This window comes from Halichoerus grypus, chromosome 1 (genome assembly GCF_964656455.1).
Source record: "Halichoerus grypus chromosome 1, mHalGry1.hap1.1, whole genome shotgun sequence".
Taxonomy (NCBI): domain Eukaryota; kingdom Metazoa; phylum Chordata; class Mammalia; order Carnivora; family Phocidae; genus Halichoerus; species Halichoerus grypus.
This window is the reverse complement of record NC_135712.1, coordinates 127,450,994-127,467,692: the sequence shown is the minus strand read 5'-3', so window position 1 is coordinate 127,467,692 and position 16,699 is coordinate 127,450,994. Positions and strand designations below refer to the sequence as shown.

Here is a 16,699-nt window from a genome sequence, read left to right as displayed (position 1 = left end):
GTTGGTGAATATGAAATTTTTGTAAATATTTAATGAAGTGTTTCTTTTCCTCCAATGAGTTGTTAAATTAATGATGCATTTTATAATCTGCGAGTTCTCAACACAAACAAGGTATCCAGTTTTAAGTGTATCTTCTTTGCATTAAAATTTCCTTTGTTCTGTTCAAGTATTCAGGAAAGCTTCGGTTAAGTAACTGCTGTGTGTTCTTGGCTTGACTTCAGGGAGTTCAGCGAGGGAATTGTGTCTGTGGTGGTGGGAGTGGGGAGTGGAGGGTGAAGTATGATTTAAAGAAAAATTCAGCAGCCCAGAAATGTGTTAATGAGATTCGGGTGGCAGGAGGTGATTAGCAGAAGGACCTGGAGCCAGGTCCAAAGTGAGAAGTGAGACTGGGTTTGGGAGGGCAGCCTGGTGAGTGGCTGGACTGCCTGCTAATCTAATCAGCTGGGGTATTAGAACGTTTGTTTTTTTGTTTTGTTTTGCTTTGCTTTAAATTGAGGTGAAATGCACATAAAGTAACATGTACAACAGAAAATCAACCATTCTAACCTGGACAATTCAGGGACGGTTCGTGCATTCACACTGTGGTGCACCACCATCTCCAAGACATTTCCATGACTCTGTTCTATTGGGGGTTTTAATGAAAGGCTGGAGAAGTCTGGGAGACATCTGGATTATGTAATTACATTATGTAAACCTTAAGGCACTGGCTACATTCTCTTGTTTTGGAAGTTTGTTGTCCTTAATGGTGTTTGCCTGAAAATCTTTGTGTTATACTGAGAATTTTGGTGTAATAGAACTTAATGCACCGGAATCTGGTTTGTGCTCAGCAGCTGCATTCCTCAGAGGACCTCAGTGAGGTTCTATCACACACCTCGTTCCCTCCCATCAGAATGTACCCCCCTTTCCTGATTTATTCCTGCACGCTCTCATCATGAATTGGCACCAATAATAAGACCTGGGGTGCAAAGGTGGGTGAGATAGCACTCTGCTCTGTGGGAGAGACTTAGTTCTAGTTGGAGAGAAAGGTTCTGAGAGAGGCATGTACAGACTAAACGAGGGAAGGGGCAGGAGGGATACTTGGCCAAATCCAGGGGCTTCTGAGGGGAGCTGGTGCCTGACCTGAGGCTTCAAAGATGAGTAGAAGTCAACTGAGTGAAGGGATGGCAGGGGACGCTTCAACAAACGCAGCGAGAAGAGGTGGCTAGATCACAGTGTGAGGTGGGGTGGCCAGAGGTGGGCAAGGATCAGATAGGGGACAGTGGACGTCAGATGCATGTTGTGTTCACAGATGGGAAAACTGAGACTCGAGAGATTATCCAACTCTTACCTAGCAAAGATTGGACTTGGATCCACTTACCCTGGCTTGAAAACACTCAGTATTTCCACTGAACTGTGCTCAAGAGGAGGGCACAGAATGTAGAGGTATTTAGTTTTGTTTAGGACTAATTTGAAGGTCTAGGTCATGTGTGGGGCAAAGCGGAGGATGATGCTGCAAATGGCTGGCAGGCTTGCTGTTTCTTCTCACATGCGTCCCTACCTCTCTCCCTCTACTCTTCTACTTCTAGCATTGAAGAACATCCTCATGAGGAAGTCTTTAGATAGTATAGGTCTTAAATGCTAAGGCATGGAAAATATGTGCAATAAGATTCCAAAGTCCTAGAATCAGAAGGCAGCTCTAGGTTGCGAGCAGAGCCGACACCATGTATTTTTCCTCCTGCCTCTTCCAAGCCAACCCCCGCCCACTCCTCATCCTCGCCCTCAAGCCTAGTGCAGGGTTGGTATTTAGCAAGTGCTGGAAAGACTGAAAAAGGGAGCTATTCAAACATATTTAGAATGAGCTCTCCTGGGCAGAGATTTGGAATCAGCAGGTATTTATACCACCACTCCTTGACCTCGTCTATAGTCTCCTTCTGTCTCCACAGGCAACCCTTTTACAGTTCTTGAACACACCACATTTTGTTTTTGAATCGTCTGGCAATATCTTGCATTCTCTCTGTGGCAGGCACAATGGCCTCTCAAACATGTCCAACTCCTAATCCCTGGAAACTATAAACATGTTATATTTCATGACATCAGGGGCTTTGCAGATATAACTAAAGGTACTGGTCTCAGGATAGTGAATCTTGAGATACCTGGGTGGTCCGGTCTAATCACGTGAACGCTTAAGAGCAGAGAACTTTCTCTGGCTGGAGTCAGAGGGATGCCACAGAAGTCAGAGAGATTCAATGTTTGAAGATATTTGACCCACCGGTGCTGGAGGGGTTATGTGGAAAGCCTCTAGGAGTCAAGAGCACTCCCCCTCCCCCAACTGACGGCCAGTAAGGAAATGGGACCTCAGTTCTACAACGGCAACCAACCTCCTGAATATACCTGGAAACAGATTCCTTCCCAGAGCATCCAGTAAGGAATGCAATCCTGTGGACATCTTGATTTCAGCTTTATGAGGCCTTAGCAAAGGACCTAGCTATCTTCCCGGACTTGTGACCTATAGAAACTGTGGCATAATAAATATGTGTTGTTTTAAGCCACTAAGCTCATGGTAATCCGTACTGCAGGAAGAGCAAACTAATATACTATTTGTCAAGTGGTCTAGAGCAAGCAGTTCTCAAAGTGTGGTTCCCAAAGGTCCCTGAGACCCTTCCAGGGAGTCTGTGATGTCAAAACTCTTTTCATAATAACACGAAGATATAAAATGCCTTTTTCACTGTGCTGATCTTTGTACCAATGTTGCAAAAGCATTGGAGGGCAAACTGTTGGAATCTTAGCTCACTTCAAGAAGATGGTACCGCACTTGACCAGGAAAGAATGCACGGTTTCATTTAAGGATGTTCTTGATGGAGCAGAAAAGTGAGTAGTTTTATCAAGTCTTGATCCTTGAGTCCATGTCTTCTTCATATGCTGGGTGACAAAATGCAAAGCACACATACAGCATACCTACTGCAGTCCGACCAAAGACGGTTGCCTCAAACGAAGGTATGCGTGCCTTCCTGTTGTGACCTGAATTGGCTGCTTTTTTTTGTTTTGTTTTTTTCACAGACCGCCATTTATACTTGGGGGAAAAAAAAAGACTGATATAAACTAGAGTTATTCAGATGTGGGTATTTGGGAGATACTTTCTTGAAAATGTATGAAATGCATCTGTCACTTCAACAAAAACAACTGACAGTATTTGTTGCCAGTAAAAACATTTGAGCTTTCTAGCAAAGATTAGAATTTTGGAAAACCTGAATCCGGCACTATAATTTGACAGATTCTCAATAGTCTGTCTGATGAGATAGCAGAGATGTTCTACAGCAAAAGAATGTGAGTTTTTTGGTGTGGTAAACTAAACTATGTAAGCATTTAGAACATCTAAATAAGTGAGTGGATCAATATTTCCCAAGTGACTGGTGCACGATGTTACAAAGTCATGCATGGGTAAAAGAACATTGAAAATGCCAGGAAGGGTTTATTGACGTGATTTCATATTCCACATTGCAACTAACCTTTAAGAAACTTGTTGAGATTTGGTGTGGTGAAAAGAATTAGCACAGTTATTTGAGAAGGCTGAAAATACTCTTCCCCTTACTACATACCTAGCCATGCAAGGCTAGAGTTTCTTTGTTGTACCTCAACCAAAACATCATTATACAACAGGGTGAGTGCAGAAGGAGATATGAGAATCCAGCTGGCTTTTATTAAGCAAGACGTACAATGCTGCTTGCCTTGCTATTTTTGGTTTTGAAAATTTATTTATTCATTTATTCATTCATTTCTTTGTAATCTCTACGCCTAATGTAAGGCTCGAACTCATGACCCTGAGATCAAGAGTTGCACGCTCTTCTGACTGAGCCAGCAGGCACCCCAGAAATATAGTTTTTTATTTTATTTTATTTTATTTTGAAATAGTTTTTAAAATACAAATATTTTATTTATGTTAGTGTGTAATGGGTTTGTTATTGTTATGTAAATGAATTAATAAATATTTTGAATACAGCAAATATTGCTAGATATAAACCACAGAAATAAAATCTCTTTGGGGTCCCCAAGAATTTTGGAGTGTAGAATTTTGGAGTGTATGTTATCTACTGAGGCCCCGTGGTCCGCAGACTGCACATGGGTCCATATTTGCCCTCCAAGCCAATTTAAGCCCAGAGGTATTTTTCCTTTGAGTCCTACAGTTTGGCCCTTGTAATATTTAAAACAATTGTTGAATCCTGAATAAATGTGAAATACCACAATTTCCAATTCACTTGAGAAACTGATGGGCTGGCTGCATTGGGTCCACACTTGTGCAGGGCCCCCGGGGCCGGACCCTCTTTGGCACATGTGCTTTCCAGTTTCTCTCCATCCTCACCACACTCTACTCTTTATGTCCCTTGTTTAAACCTGTTCCTCCTCCGTCGCTCACATGGCTCGCTCAGCTCCTGGGAGAGTTTGTGTTTGTAATGTCTGATCCACATGGTCTCCTTGGTGGCAGGAAGTTGGGAAGACCTGGCTGAATCCCGGCTCTCTTCCACTGCTCCAGAGCCTACATCAAGAAGCGGAGATTACCAGATGGGAGAGAAATTTCTGAAATGGAGGCAAAGGTTATGTGTTAAGCCTCATTCTCTCAAATGTCCTAATTATCTACTGCTTGATATGGCAAATAGGTATAGGGCCAGGAGGGCAGCTGAAATTAGGATTAGGAAATGGGCTCAGGAGCCAGTCTACATTCAAATTCTGGCTATGTCTTTTGATAGCTGTGTGACCTTGCGTCAGTTACCTAAACTCTCTATGTCTCAGTTTCCTCATCTGCAAAATGGGACTAATAATATTATCTACCTCATAGGGCTGCCGGGAGAATTAAATGAGATAGTATATAGCAAGCACTTGGAACAGTACCTGGCACCAGTAAGCCCTCAATAATTGTTAGCTACTATTTGTATTATTCTTTTGAGGGGGGCTTCATTCTGGCTACGAAAAAGGAAGTAAGCTGCCATAAGGTTCTGGCCAGGCAAACTGGACTCTGTCCTTGTCACCCAATCTCACAGATCCCAGGGATCCTGACAGGAATGTAATAGATCCCAACAGATATTTGAGAATGACATAGTGGTGCATCATTTTGATTGACAGGCATCGCCACTTAATTCACCTCTTAAATCGACAATAGATTTGAGATCACTCAAGAGGCACATTAACAAGTCTATTCATTCATTCATTCAATTAGTCATCTCTTTATTCATTAAGTATCTATTGAGTGCTTGCTATGTTCCAGGCACATCTACATGGAAGCTCGTGTCCTCGTTTGGGGTTAGAAACCACCATCAGATAATTCTGTACAATAGGGCCTACATATTTTAATCCCCTGTTTGTTAAAAACAATATCTTTTTGTTTCCGTGGGACTGTGAAAGAGCTAGTCCTAATCTGAGGGCATGTCGTCTACACAAAATAAATCACTGTTAGCGAATTGCCTTGAAAAGAGAAACAAGACTATAACTCTCAGAAAAAATTCTGTAAGTACCCAATTTATTCATAAAACAATACAGTTGAAATATTTATGATTTTTTTCAGTCATACACTTTTTTTTTTTTACCATCATTCCCAAAATGTTGTGCATTTGGCTGACATGTATTTGCAAGGTTAGGATCTATAACACCAGAAATCATACAAGGCATTTGCTTTGCTTATTAATACTTCCTCCCGCAACAAACAACAAACAGATCTATTTTGCCTTGTGATTTACTCCCTATCTCTCTCACCAAAAATAAATTCCTCCTTGTGCCTTTTATACCTGCAAAACACTTGTCCATTTCTCTTTGAGAACATTACACAAGTGAAACATTCATTCTTCTGGTTCAAGACTGGCCAGTTCATATCAAAACAAAACACTTCCACGCAAAACAATGATCCTAGGCATTTCTGCTGATAGACTTTGTTCTCAGGAGTGATAAAAAGAGGCAACAAGACGCCCCACACTAAGCTTAAAGATCAACTTGGGGGGCCAGGTTTCTGGGGAGCCATACCGCATGGCCATTTGCCATGGACGAGTTTCTGTGGTTGTGGTCCCACCAAAGACTCTTTGAGGTCCTTCCTCGGGATTGACATAAAAATGGAACCATTCCCATTGAGGTTGTGGGATGCCTCCTTTGAGAGGGCGGAGGCTGGTGAGGAGGAATACTCCCTAGTCTGTTTAAGGAAGAGGTGTGACTATAAAGCAGTGAGACTGATGTGGGGTATGCAGCTTCTGGAATCAGTCTCACTACTTTTTATTCCCACCTCGGAGACAGGCGGGACTTTTGTGCTACTAGCAGGGGAGAAGTGCCCTTCTCAAGCAGACTAGGTGCTTCCCTGTGTCAGATGGTCTCTGGGACGACACCCTAGAGTCTAGAACCTCAGTACTCTTAAGTGTGGACTGCAATGGCATCACCTGGGACCTTGTTAGAGATGCAGAATCTCAGGCCCACACACACCTGTTGCACCACAGTCTGACTTGTAACAAGATCTCCAGGTAATTTGTGTGCACAGTAAAGTCTGAGAGGTGCTGGGCTGAGTGCTCCAGACCCACTTCTAGAAGACTATGTCTAGGTGGGTAAACCTCTTCTTCAATAAAGAGACCATTCTTAGCAGGGAGGGATTATAGATAACAATTGCAAAAACAGTGTGGGGTTTTTTTTTTTTTTTTTATTTTAAACATGCAAAATACAGTCCATGCATCTGCCATTTTGAAAAGTCTCTCATCCTGTAGCAGATAAAACCAAATTATGTTTTGGCTGTCAACGTTCAATAAATGTGTCAAAATGCTTTACAGTGTAAAGATAATAAGAAATTTAGCAAAATTTCAACAAACCTGTATAAAAAACAGATACAGATAACATTTTATTTCAAGGCGACATGCTGTAATGTAAAGAGTAAGTTATAATTATTCATGTTTCTTTGTAAAAAGTCTTTAACAATACAAGAGCTTAACAGATCCAGGCCTCAGGGCTACACATGCAAAAAAAAATCGTCAGTTAAAAATCACCAAAACGTGCTATTTTTTAAATGTGTAAGTGTGTGTGTGTTTTTTTTAAGTACAGGAGTAGTAGAAGTATTAAATATTAGCAGGAATAGTATTTCAGAACTCTGTAAAAGTACGTGGAGCTCACGGTGCTAGTGTCCTGGAAGACTCATACATCTCCGATGAACATTTTGGTTTAATCCCTTTGCCATTGTAATAGTCCACGACTTGATTTGGGACTTCAGCCAACACGCTCTTTGCCAGGGCAGCTGGAGATGCCTGGAGGGAAGAAGAAATCACCGTGACTTTGGCAGCTGGCCAAAGGAATCTGATCCAGAATCAGCCTAAAAGACTGCAGTCTTGCTCTGAGCAGCGAGTCTCCCTTTCTCTCCTTCATTCATTCATTCATTCATCCGATATTTGTTGAGCATCTACTCCAACCAAGAGTTGTCAGATTCTTGGAAAATGAACCTTTTATTTCATAATTATATTTTCCCATGCTTGTCTCAAAATATAAAACTCTTCACATCTGAAGATGGGTGAAAGTTGGAGGGCAGAATGAATTTTCTTTAAGTTTTGTTCCCAATTTGCATTCAACTCCAGGCACTGTGCTAGGGTTTATGGGTTTGTGGTTCTTGCCATCAGGGAGTTATAATCATGAGAGGGGAGCCTGGTGTGGCCCACATGAACACTGCTACATGCTACAGACCAGCAGCAGCACATCACATGGGAGCTTAATAGAAATATGGAAGGCTAGAAGCATCCCAGAGCTACTACATCATAAACCGCATTTTAACTCGATGCGCTAGGGTGATTCCTATGCATACTGAAATTTGAGAAGCACTGCTCTAGAGTCACAAGCACCCTGGGACCAGAGTACAGAAAATGAAAAGACTAAGTCATCTTAGAGGAAATCACAGCAGGCTTGCAAGGGGAGGTGGTGTTTAAGTTGGGCATGTTTTAAAATGTAGAGAAGGGGAATGACATTTGATCATTCTAGGTACAGTGAGTCATCTGATGGGGCTAAAGAAAGTGTATGTGTGTGTGTGTGTTGCGGATTTAGGATTGTGGGGGTATTCAGTTGGAAAATAAGCTTGCGGCCAGGCAATGAATACCACTAATTAATGTAGCCTTCATTCTATTAGCATTATGATCCCACTGTCTGATTTGGGGCAGAGGAAGGTGGAGGTTGGTATTCTGCGTGACTCTGGAGTCATGCAGAGCTGGATCTGTCTTCTGGCTCTGGCATTCGGTACTAACTTTCCAATCCCTGGGCAAGTAAAATTGCCTGAGCCTCATTATTAGCTATTATTGAAGCCGAAAACTTGAAGCCGAGGGACCAGTTAACGAGTGTTTGAGATTCCTCAGCAAAGTAAAGAAAGGGCTAGACTAAATGCCGAATGACCTGGTTTCTTGCTCTTTCCTTCCTCATGTGGCTTGCCACTCAGCCATTCGACTTGGCTAAGCCCCAGTGTTCTCAGAGACGAAATAGCAAAGAACAGGGATTGGTTTTATCTCACAGTTTTTAGGAGGCTCAAAAGAGAGACACTAATCTTAAAAACAATCTGAAAACACGGTGAGGGGTTTTTCAAAAGTGACCCCTCACATTTCAAAGATGTCCTAGCATGTTGGGCACTTGGCATCCACGAATGCTCTTTTAGTTTATAAATGTCTGCTCAGGGTTGTGGATTAGAGCATGGTCCACACGTACACTAGGGTAGCTATGAAAGCCATTCCTACCATTTTCTCTCTGGCAGCATCTCATATAAAGGCTAGAAAGCCAAACACTTAATTTCCCAGCCTCCCTTGCACCCAGGGATGGCCATATGACCCAATTTCTTTCTTTCTTTCTTTTTTTAATTTTTATTTTAAGAAGGCCACATGCCCAACGTGGGGCTTGAACTCATGACTCTGAGATCAAGAGTCGCTCGCTCTACTGACAGAGCCAGCCAGGCGCCCCAATATGACCCAATTTCATCCTTTAAGACATGAGGATGTTTCTTGGAAAGCTTTTCTTTCTTGGTTAGAGGGGACAGACATGGATGGTTCTGTTTTCCTTTCCTCTTCCTTTTTTCCTTGAACTAGAATGTAATTCCTGGAGCTATGGCAACTGTTTTATCATCATGAGCAAACAGCAAGGGGAATCACCAAGTGCTTGCCCTGATACTATCAAATCACTGAAAAAAAGATGTGGGCAGCCACCAGTCCCTAACATCTAGTTACCTAAGAACAACGTATTTGTCTTTATACAATCTAGGGTTTCTCAGTTTTGGCAATATTGCCATTTTGGGACAGATAATTCTTTGGGTGGGGAACTGTCTTGAGCATTGTAGGATGTTTAGCAGCACTCCTGGCCTCTACGCACTACATGCAAATGGCACCCCAAAGCTGTCACCATCATAAATGTCTCCAGATGTTGCCAAAGTTGTCCTTGGTTAAGAACCACTTGTGCGATCCACTGTAAGATGGATGTGCTGTTATGTGAAGCCATGCTATCCCTCAACAGTGCTGTCAAATAGAACTTGGTCCAGTGATGGAAATACTCTGTATCTGCCCTGTCCAATGCGGTAGTCACCAGACACACATGATTATCGAGCCCTTGAAAGGTGGCTGGTGTGACTGAAAAACTGAATTTTAAATTTCATTTTAGTTAATTTAAATTTAAATAGCCCCATGTAGCTATTTGTCACTGTATCTAGACAGCACAGTTTCTAAATGACTCTCCCACTCCTTTGCGTATCTGGGCTGGTGGCTCTGGTGAGCAATTAGGACTTGGGGGCATTATCTGGTTGGGAAAAGGCCCAAAATGGGAAAGCAGCTGGTAGCAGCAGCGGTATTTATTAACCACCTGCGATGACCAGGTGCTGTGCTAAGCTTTATATAGGCACCACCTTTACTCTTCTAATGTGTCTGTCATTTGCCTTATTTTACAGATGCAAGTCTGTGGCACAGAAAGGTTAAATAACTTGCCGGGAGCTACACAGCTCAGAGTCTGCGCCCTGTCCATTTCAAAGCTTTGAGTTATCATGCAAAGGGAGGCAATTCATGGGTTACTGGCTTATATGAAAGGATGTTAGCTCACCTTCCATTTTCTTTACTGTGTATTGAATTCAGAATAGATAAGTTTGGATAATGAAATGGCTTTCAAACTCTAAGCTGAAGTCCGTGAAGATAAGCGGCGTGATATGCTCCCGGTGCTGTTTTTGTCACCCACAGAACAGCTGGAGACTGTGTAGAAGACACCTGCGAGCAGGACCCCGCTCCCTTGCCCTGGGCAGGGCGCTTCCCTTGTTGCTGAGGCCCCCTCAACTCCCTGCGCACCAACGGTCTGTCCTTCCTCTTACCAGCACAAGCTGCCAGGCTTCCCTCACGGCTGCTCCTCTCTGCTCTCAAGTCCTGTAGCAACATTTGAGCCCCTTTTCACCACCCATAGGTTGCTTAGCACAGGAGTTTTCTGCTGACACCTATGTCCCAACCATGTAATTCTCCAGTATGTTCCTTGGGGACTGGACCCATGGCTTTATCATCTCGCCACGGCCCCAGGCGAGCTCATGCCGCACCCACAACAGGCGCTCCATGAGTGTTTGAGGAACAGGAGGAGGTTGGGGGAGAGGCTGTAACGTGCATGGCTCTGCGGCTGTGTGTGTGTGTGTGTTTGCACGTGTGCGTGCATGCAGGGACAGAAAGACGGTGGTTTGGGGAAGTGCATGAATCTCCTAGGGAGTGAGCTCTTTGACCCCACTTCACTCATGCAAAGTAATGGGTGGTGGTCAGTGATGTGGCTACTTCTGTCTGGCTGACAAAATGGGGCAGGACATGAAAATCTGGAAGAACAACCCCCTTTCCCCACCTTGGGCATTATGCAAGTAAGTCACTTCATATCACTTCAGTCGTGATGAACACGATTGCAGCAAATTTCACCTCTTCTAGTACATCCCTCCACATAGCGGATACCACTCCTACGTGCAGACGATCTGAGGGCTTGGTGAGCCTCTTTTATTTAGCAAGTGGTTTCATTTGGAAACACTCCCCCCCCACCCCCAGGCAAACTGAAGGAGCTATGGTTGCACAGCTAGCCCCTCACCCATGCTTTTGCCCCTGTGCTTGCTGGGGGCTTGGGTGTTACTTGGAACTCCCTTTGCATTCAACACTGTAGGCAGGGATTGATTTTAGACTCCTCTAATGATGCTCATTACACACAGTCCTCCCTAAAAGGAGAATCGCAATTGTGTGGCAGTACCATTATGAGCAATACCTTATTGCTCAGGGAGCCCTGGAGTGTTCAGGGATCTCGCTAAGTGGTCCCGGCAGGCCAAGAGATGTAGGGTTCACTGGAGGCTGCTGGGCTCATTATTTATCTGAATGTTTGCTTTAAAGCATGTCCCAAGAAGGTGGCAAACAACAATTTACAAAAAGCATATGCCAGAGGCTCTGACTCTGGCGCTGGGACTTGTCGATAATCGGCAATGATCCAGCCATTGTTCTGCTCCTATACTTGCCTTACCCAGCGTAGCTGGGGTCCTGGCCTGAGCCCAAATTGGAATTCAGGGATTTCTGGACAGATCTGATAAAATGGCTAGGAGAGCGAAAGGGATTCATTTGAATGAGGGCTTTTGGCTTGAGGAGAAAGGCTTTTCCAGAAAACGTCAGGAGGGAAAGCTCAGAGTGGATGGCTCAGTGCCTGTCCCTTCCTCACCCTGACCCTAAATAACTGACTTCAGGCCTGAGCACGGAGGGGTTGGAGAGGAAATGAAGGACATTTGCAGCAGGGATCCTGGAAGTGTAGGGACACGGCCTTTACCGCATTAATGGTCCAGGTGACAGCAGGGTCTCTGGAGCATGGAAAGGAGGGGACTCCTGTCATTTCCCAGGGGATTGCAGGGTCTCTTCAGGGCACTGAGGGTTCTGGAGATTCCCTCCTGCCAGGGCAGCTCCAGTTCAGTTACCAGCCCTGGGAGCAGGCTCGCTGGCACCTCATGCAGAGCAGAGGGATAGCAGGGGTCGGGGATGCTCTGCCCTGGAGTGGCTGCCACGAGGGGCATAGAACAAAAGAACACAGAGGACTGTCTGTGATGCCCTACGTGACTCCCAGATACAGCTGGAGGAGGCTCCGAAGGCTTCTTCAGGGCCACTACCAAGCACAGAGGGAGCCTTTGTGAGAATCAGAGAGGGTGTCACCCTGGCCCACTGCAGCCCTAAGGGTGCAGGGTTTTGTGTAAATTTTAAAGGTTCCTTTTCAGGGCACTTGGTGGCTCAGTTGGTTAAGCTTAGGTCAGCTTAGGTCATGATCCCGGGTCCTGGGATCAAGCCCCCAAGTCGGGCTCCCTGCTCAGTGGGGAGCCTGCTTCTCTCTCTCCCTCTGCCCCTCCTCCCTGCTTGTGCTCTCTCGCGCTCTCCTTCTCAAATAAATAAATAAAATCTTGAAAAAAGAAAATAAAATAAAGGTGCCTCTTCTTTTGTGGAGTTGATAATTATCCCAAATTTGGGGATGCTTCAGGGTCATCTGGGGACTGTGACACTGCTTGACCTACTATTTGTTATTGATGGGAATCCAAGACTGTAAAGCTAAATGTTAACTTGCAGAAAAGTGATAAGATTTCTGCCCGGTAGACAAGGTAATCTAAAGATGATGATGATGATTTTTTAACCCTTTTGGTCATTAGCCAGTTTGAATCTGCCTTAGGAAACTTATTCCAGTATTCCCCCCCACCCCTCCACTGACCATAATCAACTATTTTATACCCTCCTTTGAACTAGCTTTGTTGTCTTTCTGGTTCCCTCATTAATGAGTTAAATAAATCTTTGATGCTGCCTACTGTATATTTACAGAGGATTTAGGTTACTATGATTTCAAAAATATACTTTTCCAAGGCAAACACAGGCTTCTCCCAGGGTACATGGCTTGACAAAGAGAACCCACGCTGACTTTCAGCTTCTCTTCGCTACTTCAGCCAGGCACCCTTAGGCAGAGAGCAACCCGCCCAACTGTACATGGAGTCCTGCATGCACTAGAGAGCCTAAATTACATGGATGAGGGCAAGCACCAGTGAAATGCTGGCTGCCACAGTTTGCATGACTCCTCGGCTATTACTTGAGTTACACGTCTTTCTCCAGAGTGTGAAACTCTACATATCTTGGGTGTGAGACAGCCTGGCCCGGGCAGGGATAGCTTGGTTAAGAACCACTTGCTTTACCCCAAACACTGGTAGGAAACTGTGGGAGTGAGCTTGCTTTGGTTCTGCTCTCCCATGGGAAGCCCCAGAGATATGCGTACGTGTTTGAAGTTCCTAAAGGGCACGAACTGGACGATGTCTCGAAGGACAGGCTCTCCCTTGGGTGACCTCAGAATGCCGTCGTCTCCATCCAGCATCTGCATGTCACTGAAGTCCGCGTTGCCCACCCCGACGATGATGACCGACATGGGCAGGTGGGAGGCGTGCACAATGGCCTCCCGGGTGTCGGCCATGTCTGTGATGACACCGTCAGTGAGGATCAGCAGGATGAAGTATTGCTGGGGTTGACCGGAGGCCAGGTGAGCATGGGGACAGGGAGGTGGGGGAGACAAGGACAATACCTGTTATGCACCCGGGTGGCTTCCGTGCGTACTGACCACAGCGACAGTGCCGACAGACTTTAACGAGTCCTGTGTTGGCAGCCCTAAAGACTTAAGGCTATGATGAATGGAGCTTCAATGCAGGCAGAGTAATTGTGGGTTAATTCTAAGAATCACCTTAGTGACAGTTACACGGCACAGTGTGGGGGACAGAGCAGCGGAGGGGAGTCAGGACAGGCTGGCCTCAAAGCCTCCACTCTCTGAGTTCCTGGGAAAACTTACCTCCTCTGGGTCTACACCGTCTTCATCTCCTGAGGAATGGGACCAGACCTCTTCAGCTCGGGGAATTTTCAGAGTCCACAGCTACACTGCCCAATACAATAGCCACTAGCTCCATGTGCCTACTGAGCCCTTGAAATGTGGCTAGAGTAACGGAGGCACTGAAATTCGAATTTTATTTCATTTTAATGAATTCAAATTTAACCTTCAAAATGAAGACTTGATTCAGTTATTGGAAACCTTTTAAATACATTTGGAACAACTCAGGCATGTGACTCTAGTTTCTCAGCTATTAATATAGAAAACCTAAAAAGATCAAGTATTTGCGGTGATAATTTAGTATCCAAATTAAGATGATATATTATAAAATACACACGGATTTTGAAGACTGAGTACAAAAGAAAGAATGTAAAATATTTTATTAATAATTTTTTATATGGAAGACTTATTAAGATGAGAATATGTTGGTTATATTGGGTTAGACAAAATATATGATTAAAATTAATTCCGTCTTACACTGTTGGTTGGAATGCAAGTTGGTATAGCCACTTTGGAAAACAGTGTGGAGGTGCCTCAAAAAATTAAAAATAGAGCTACCCTATGACCCAGCAATTGCACTACTGGGTATTTACCCCAAAGACACAGATGTAGTGAAAAGAAGGGCCATATGCACCCCAATGTTCATAGCGGCAATGTCCACAATAGCCAAACTGTGGAAAGAGCCGAGATGCCCTTCAACAGATGAATGGATAAAGAAGGTGTGGTCCATATATACAATGGAATATTACTCAGCCATCAGAAAGGATGAATACCCAACTTTTACATCAACATGGATGGGACTGGAGGAGATTACGCTAAGTGAAATAAGTCAAGCAGAGAAAGTCAATTATCATATGGTTTCACTTATTTGTGGAACATAAGGAATAGCATGGAGGACGTTAGGAGAAGGAAGGGAAAAATGAAGGGGGGGAAATCGGAGGGGGAGACGAACCATGAGAGACTATGGACTGTGAGAAACAAACTGAGGGTTCTAGAGGGGAGGGGGTGAGGGGATGGGTTAGCCCGGTGATGGGTATTAAGGAGGGCACGTACTGCATGGAGCATTGGGTGTTATGCGAAAACAATGGATCGTGGATCACCACATCAAAAACTAATGATGTATTGTATGGTGACTAACATAACATAATAAAATAAAATTAAAAAAAATTAATTCCCTTGATTCTTTTAACTTTTAAACATGTGGCTACTAGAGAATTTAAAATCGCATATACAACTCCATTATATTTCTAGTGGACAGCACTAGTCTAAAGCCTTGCTAGCAGAGGGTGTGGGTTGCTGCCTCTTGCCCCAAAGGCCATACACCATGGTCTGGTCTAGTTTGAGTGTGCTTGTGGTGCTGAGCTCCTGTGGCTTCTTGCTCCAAGTCCCAGCTCCCTGCCTGCAGCCTGGTTGGCCTTTTTCCACCTTGATAGGCTGGAGGGGGCTCATCTGAGAGTGAAACTGGAGAAGACATTCTGTCTCCATCAGCACAGGGAGGGCTCAGGACCCGCTATGGGGTCTGGAGAAGGAAGGCCATCAGAAGTTGTGAGCATCTACTGTGAGATGGGAGGGAAGCGGGCCACTGGGATGCCAATTCATGCCAATCTAATGTAATTTTTGCAATATGCCCAACATCTGCAAGGGGTAAATGTGGGATTAGTAAGCCATTTCAAGTTGCCATATTTCAAAGAAGAAAGTCTGGATAGCCTAGCCACATTCTGAAAACATCTGGTTTTGAGAATCATGCTTAAAAGGTTGCACACAGGCTGTTAGTGTTAAAGGTTCCCGCTTCTCTCCATAAGTCAGAACAAATATTTTAAACAAAATAACATGTCAGAAGTGCAACTGGAGGGAACAGAAATTCACACTATGATGAAGACAGCCGTATGTTTTAAATGCTTTCTGTATAGTTTAATGTAAAGACTAATTCTGTTCCATGTCCACTAACTACCCATCCCTAGTTCTAGCTAACCAACCCATTTTCAAATTCATTCAAGTTGTACATTTTCATCCATATCCATGCTCTTTGAGTCATATACAGTCACAAAAAAGGTGGCCTGGGAGTTTGGAGGAAGGTTTCAGTAGGATGACCTGATGGTGCAGCTAGGGAGGTGCAGAGAAGGGGCAGAAGGAGGCAACTTGGTTGTTGGGGATAGGGGGAAGGAGTGTGGAATATACCAGAATCATATATCACCCTTCCCAGGGTACACTTTGGAAGGCCAGGCAGATGCCACACCTGGAGGGAGACCACTTCTGACTCAAGAGCAGATGGGCCCTTGCGTGAGTCACACTTCTGTGTCCTCTTCCTCCTTTCTCTACCTCTCCCAGCTCCCATTTGATTTGATCTTTGTGGTCCAAGGGGGTGGATCGCTCCTACCTGCTCAATACCTCCAGGAACAAAACACCTGATAGCCACACTACCACATCAAGAAACTTTAGAGTTGGAATGGTCTAGAGACAGGGTTGGGAGAATATTTTCTGTAAAGGGACAATAATCAATATTTTAGGCTTTGAGGGCCATAGTGATCTCTGTCCGACAACCTAACCCTGCTAGTGTAGTGTGAGAATAGCCATATTCATTACTTAATGGGAACAGGCATGGCTGTGTTCTGATAAAACTTTACTGACGGACACTGAAGTTTGAATGTCATATAACTTCCATGTGCCATGAAATTATTCTTCTTCTTTGGATTTTTTTTTCAACCATTTAAAAATGTAAAAGCCACTCTTAGCCTACAAGCCATTGATAAACATGCTATAGAATGCAGTTTGTTGACTTTTCATCTAGAGCAGGGATTTTATTTTATTTTTTAAAGATTTTATTTTTAAGTAATCTCTACACCCAACAGAGGGCTCAAATTTACAACCC

General features: G+C 44.2%; 1 protein-coding gene across 5 annotated transcripts in view; it reads right to left on the bottom strand.

Moving 5' to 3' along the window:
• Positions 1–5,471: 5,471 nt before the first annotated feature.
• Positions 5,472–16,699, bottom strand: part of CPNE4 (copine 4) — a 592,776-nt gene continuing 581,548 nt past the window's right edge. For all 5 annotated transcript variants that reach the window (XM_078071749.1, XM_078071750.1, XM_078071756.1 and 2 more), the window contains 2 exons: positions 13,234–13,470; positions 5,472–7,238 (listed from right to left, as the gene is read on the bottom strand). In XM_078071749.1, coding sequence (XP_077927875.1) covers positions 7,104–7,238; positions 13,234–13,470 — 372 coding nt within the window. In that variant the 3' untranslated portion in view covers positions 5,472–7,103. The remainder of the gene's footprint in view (positions 7,239–13,233; positions 13,471–16,699) is intronic.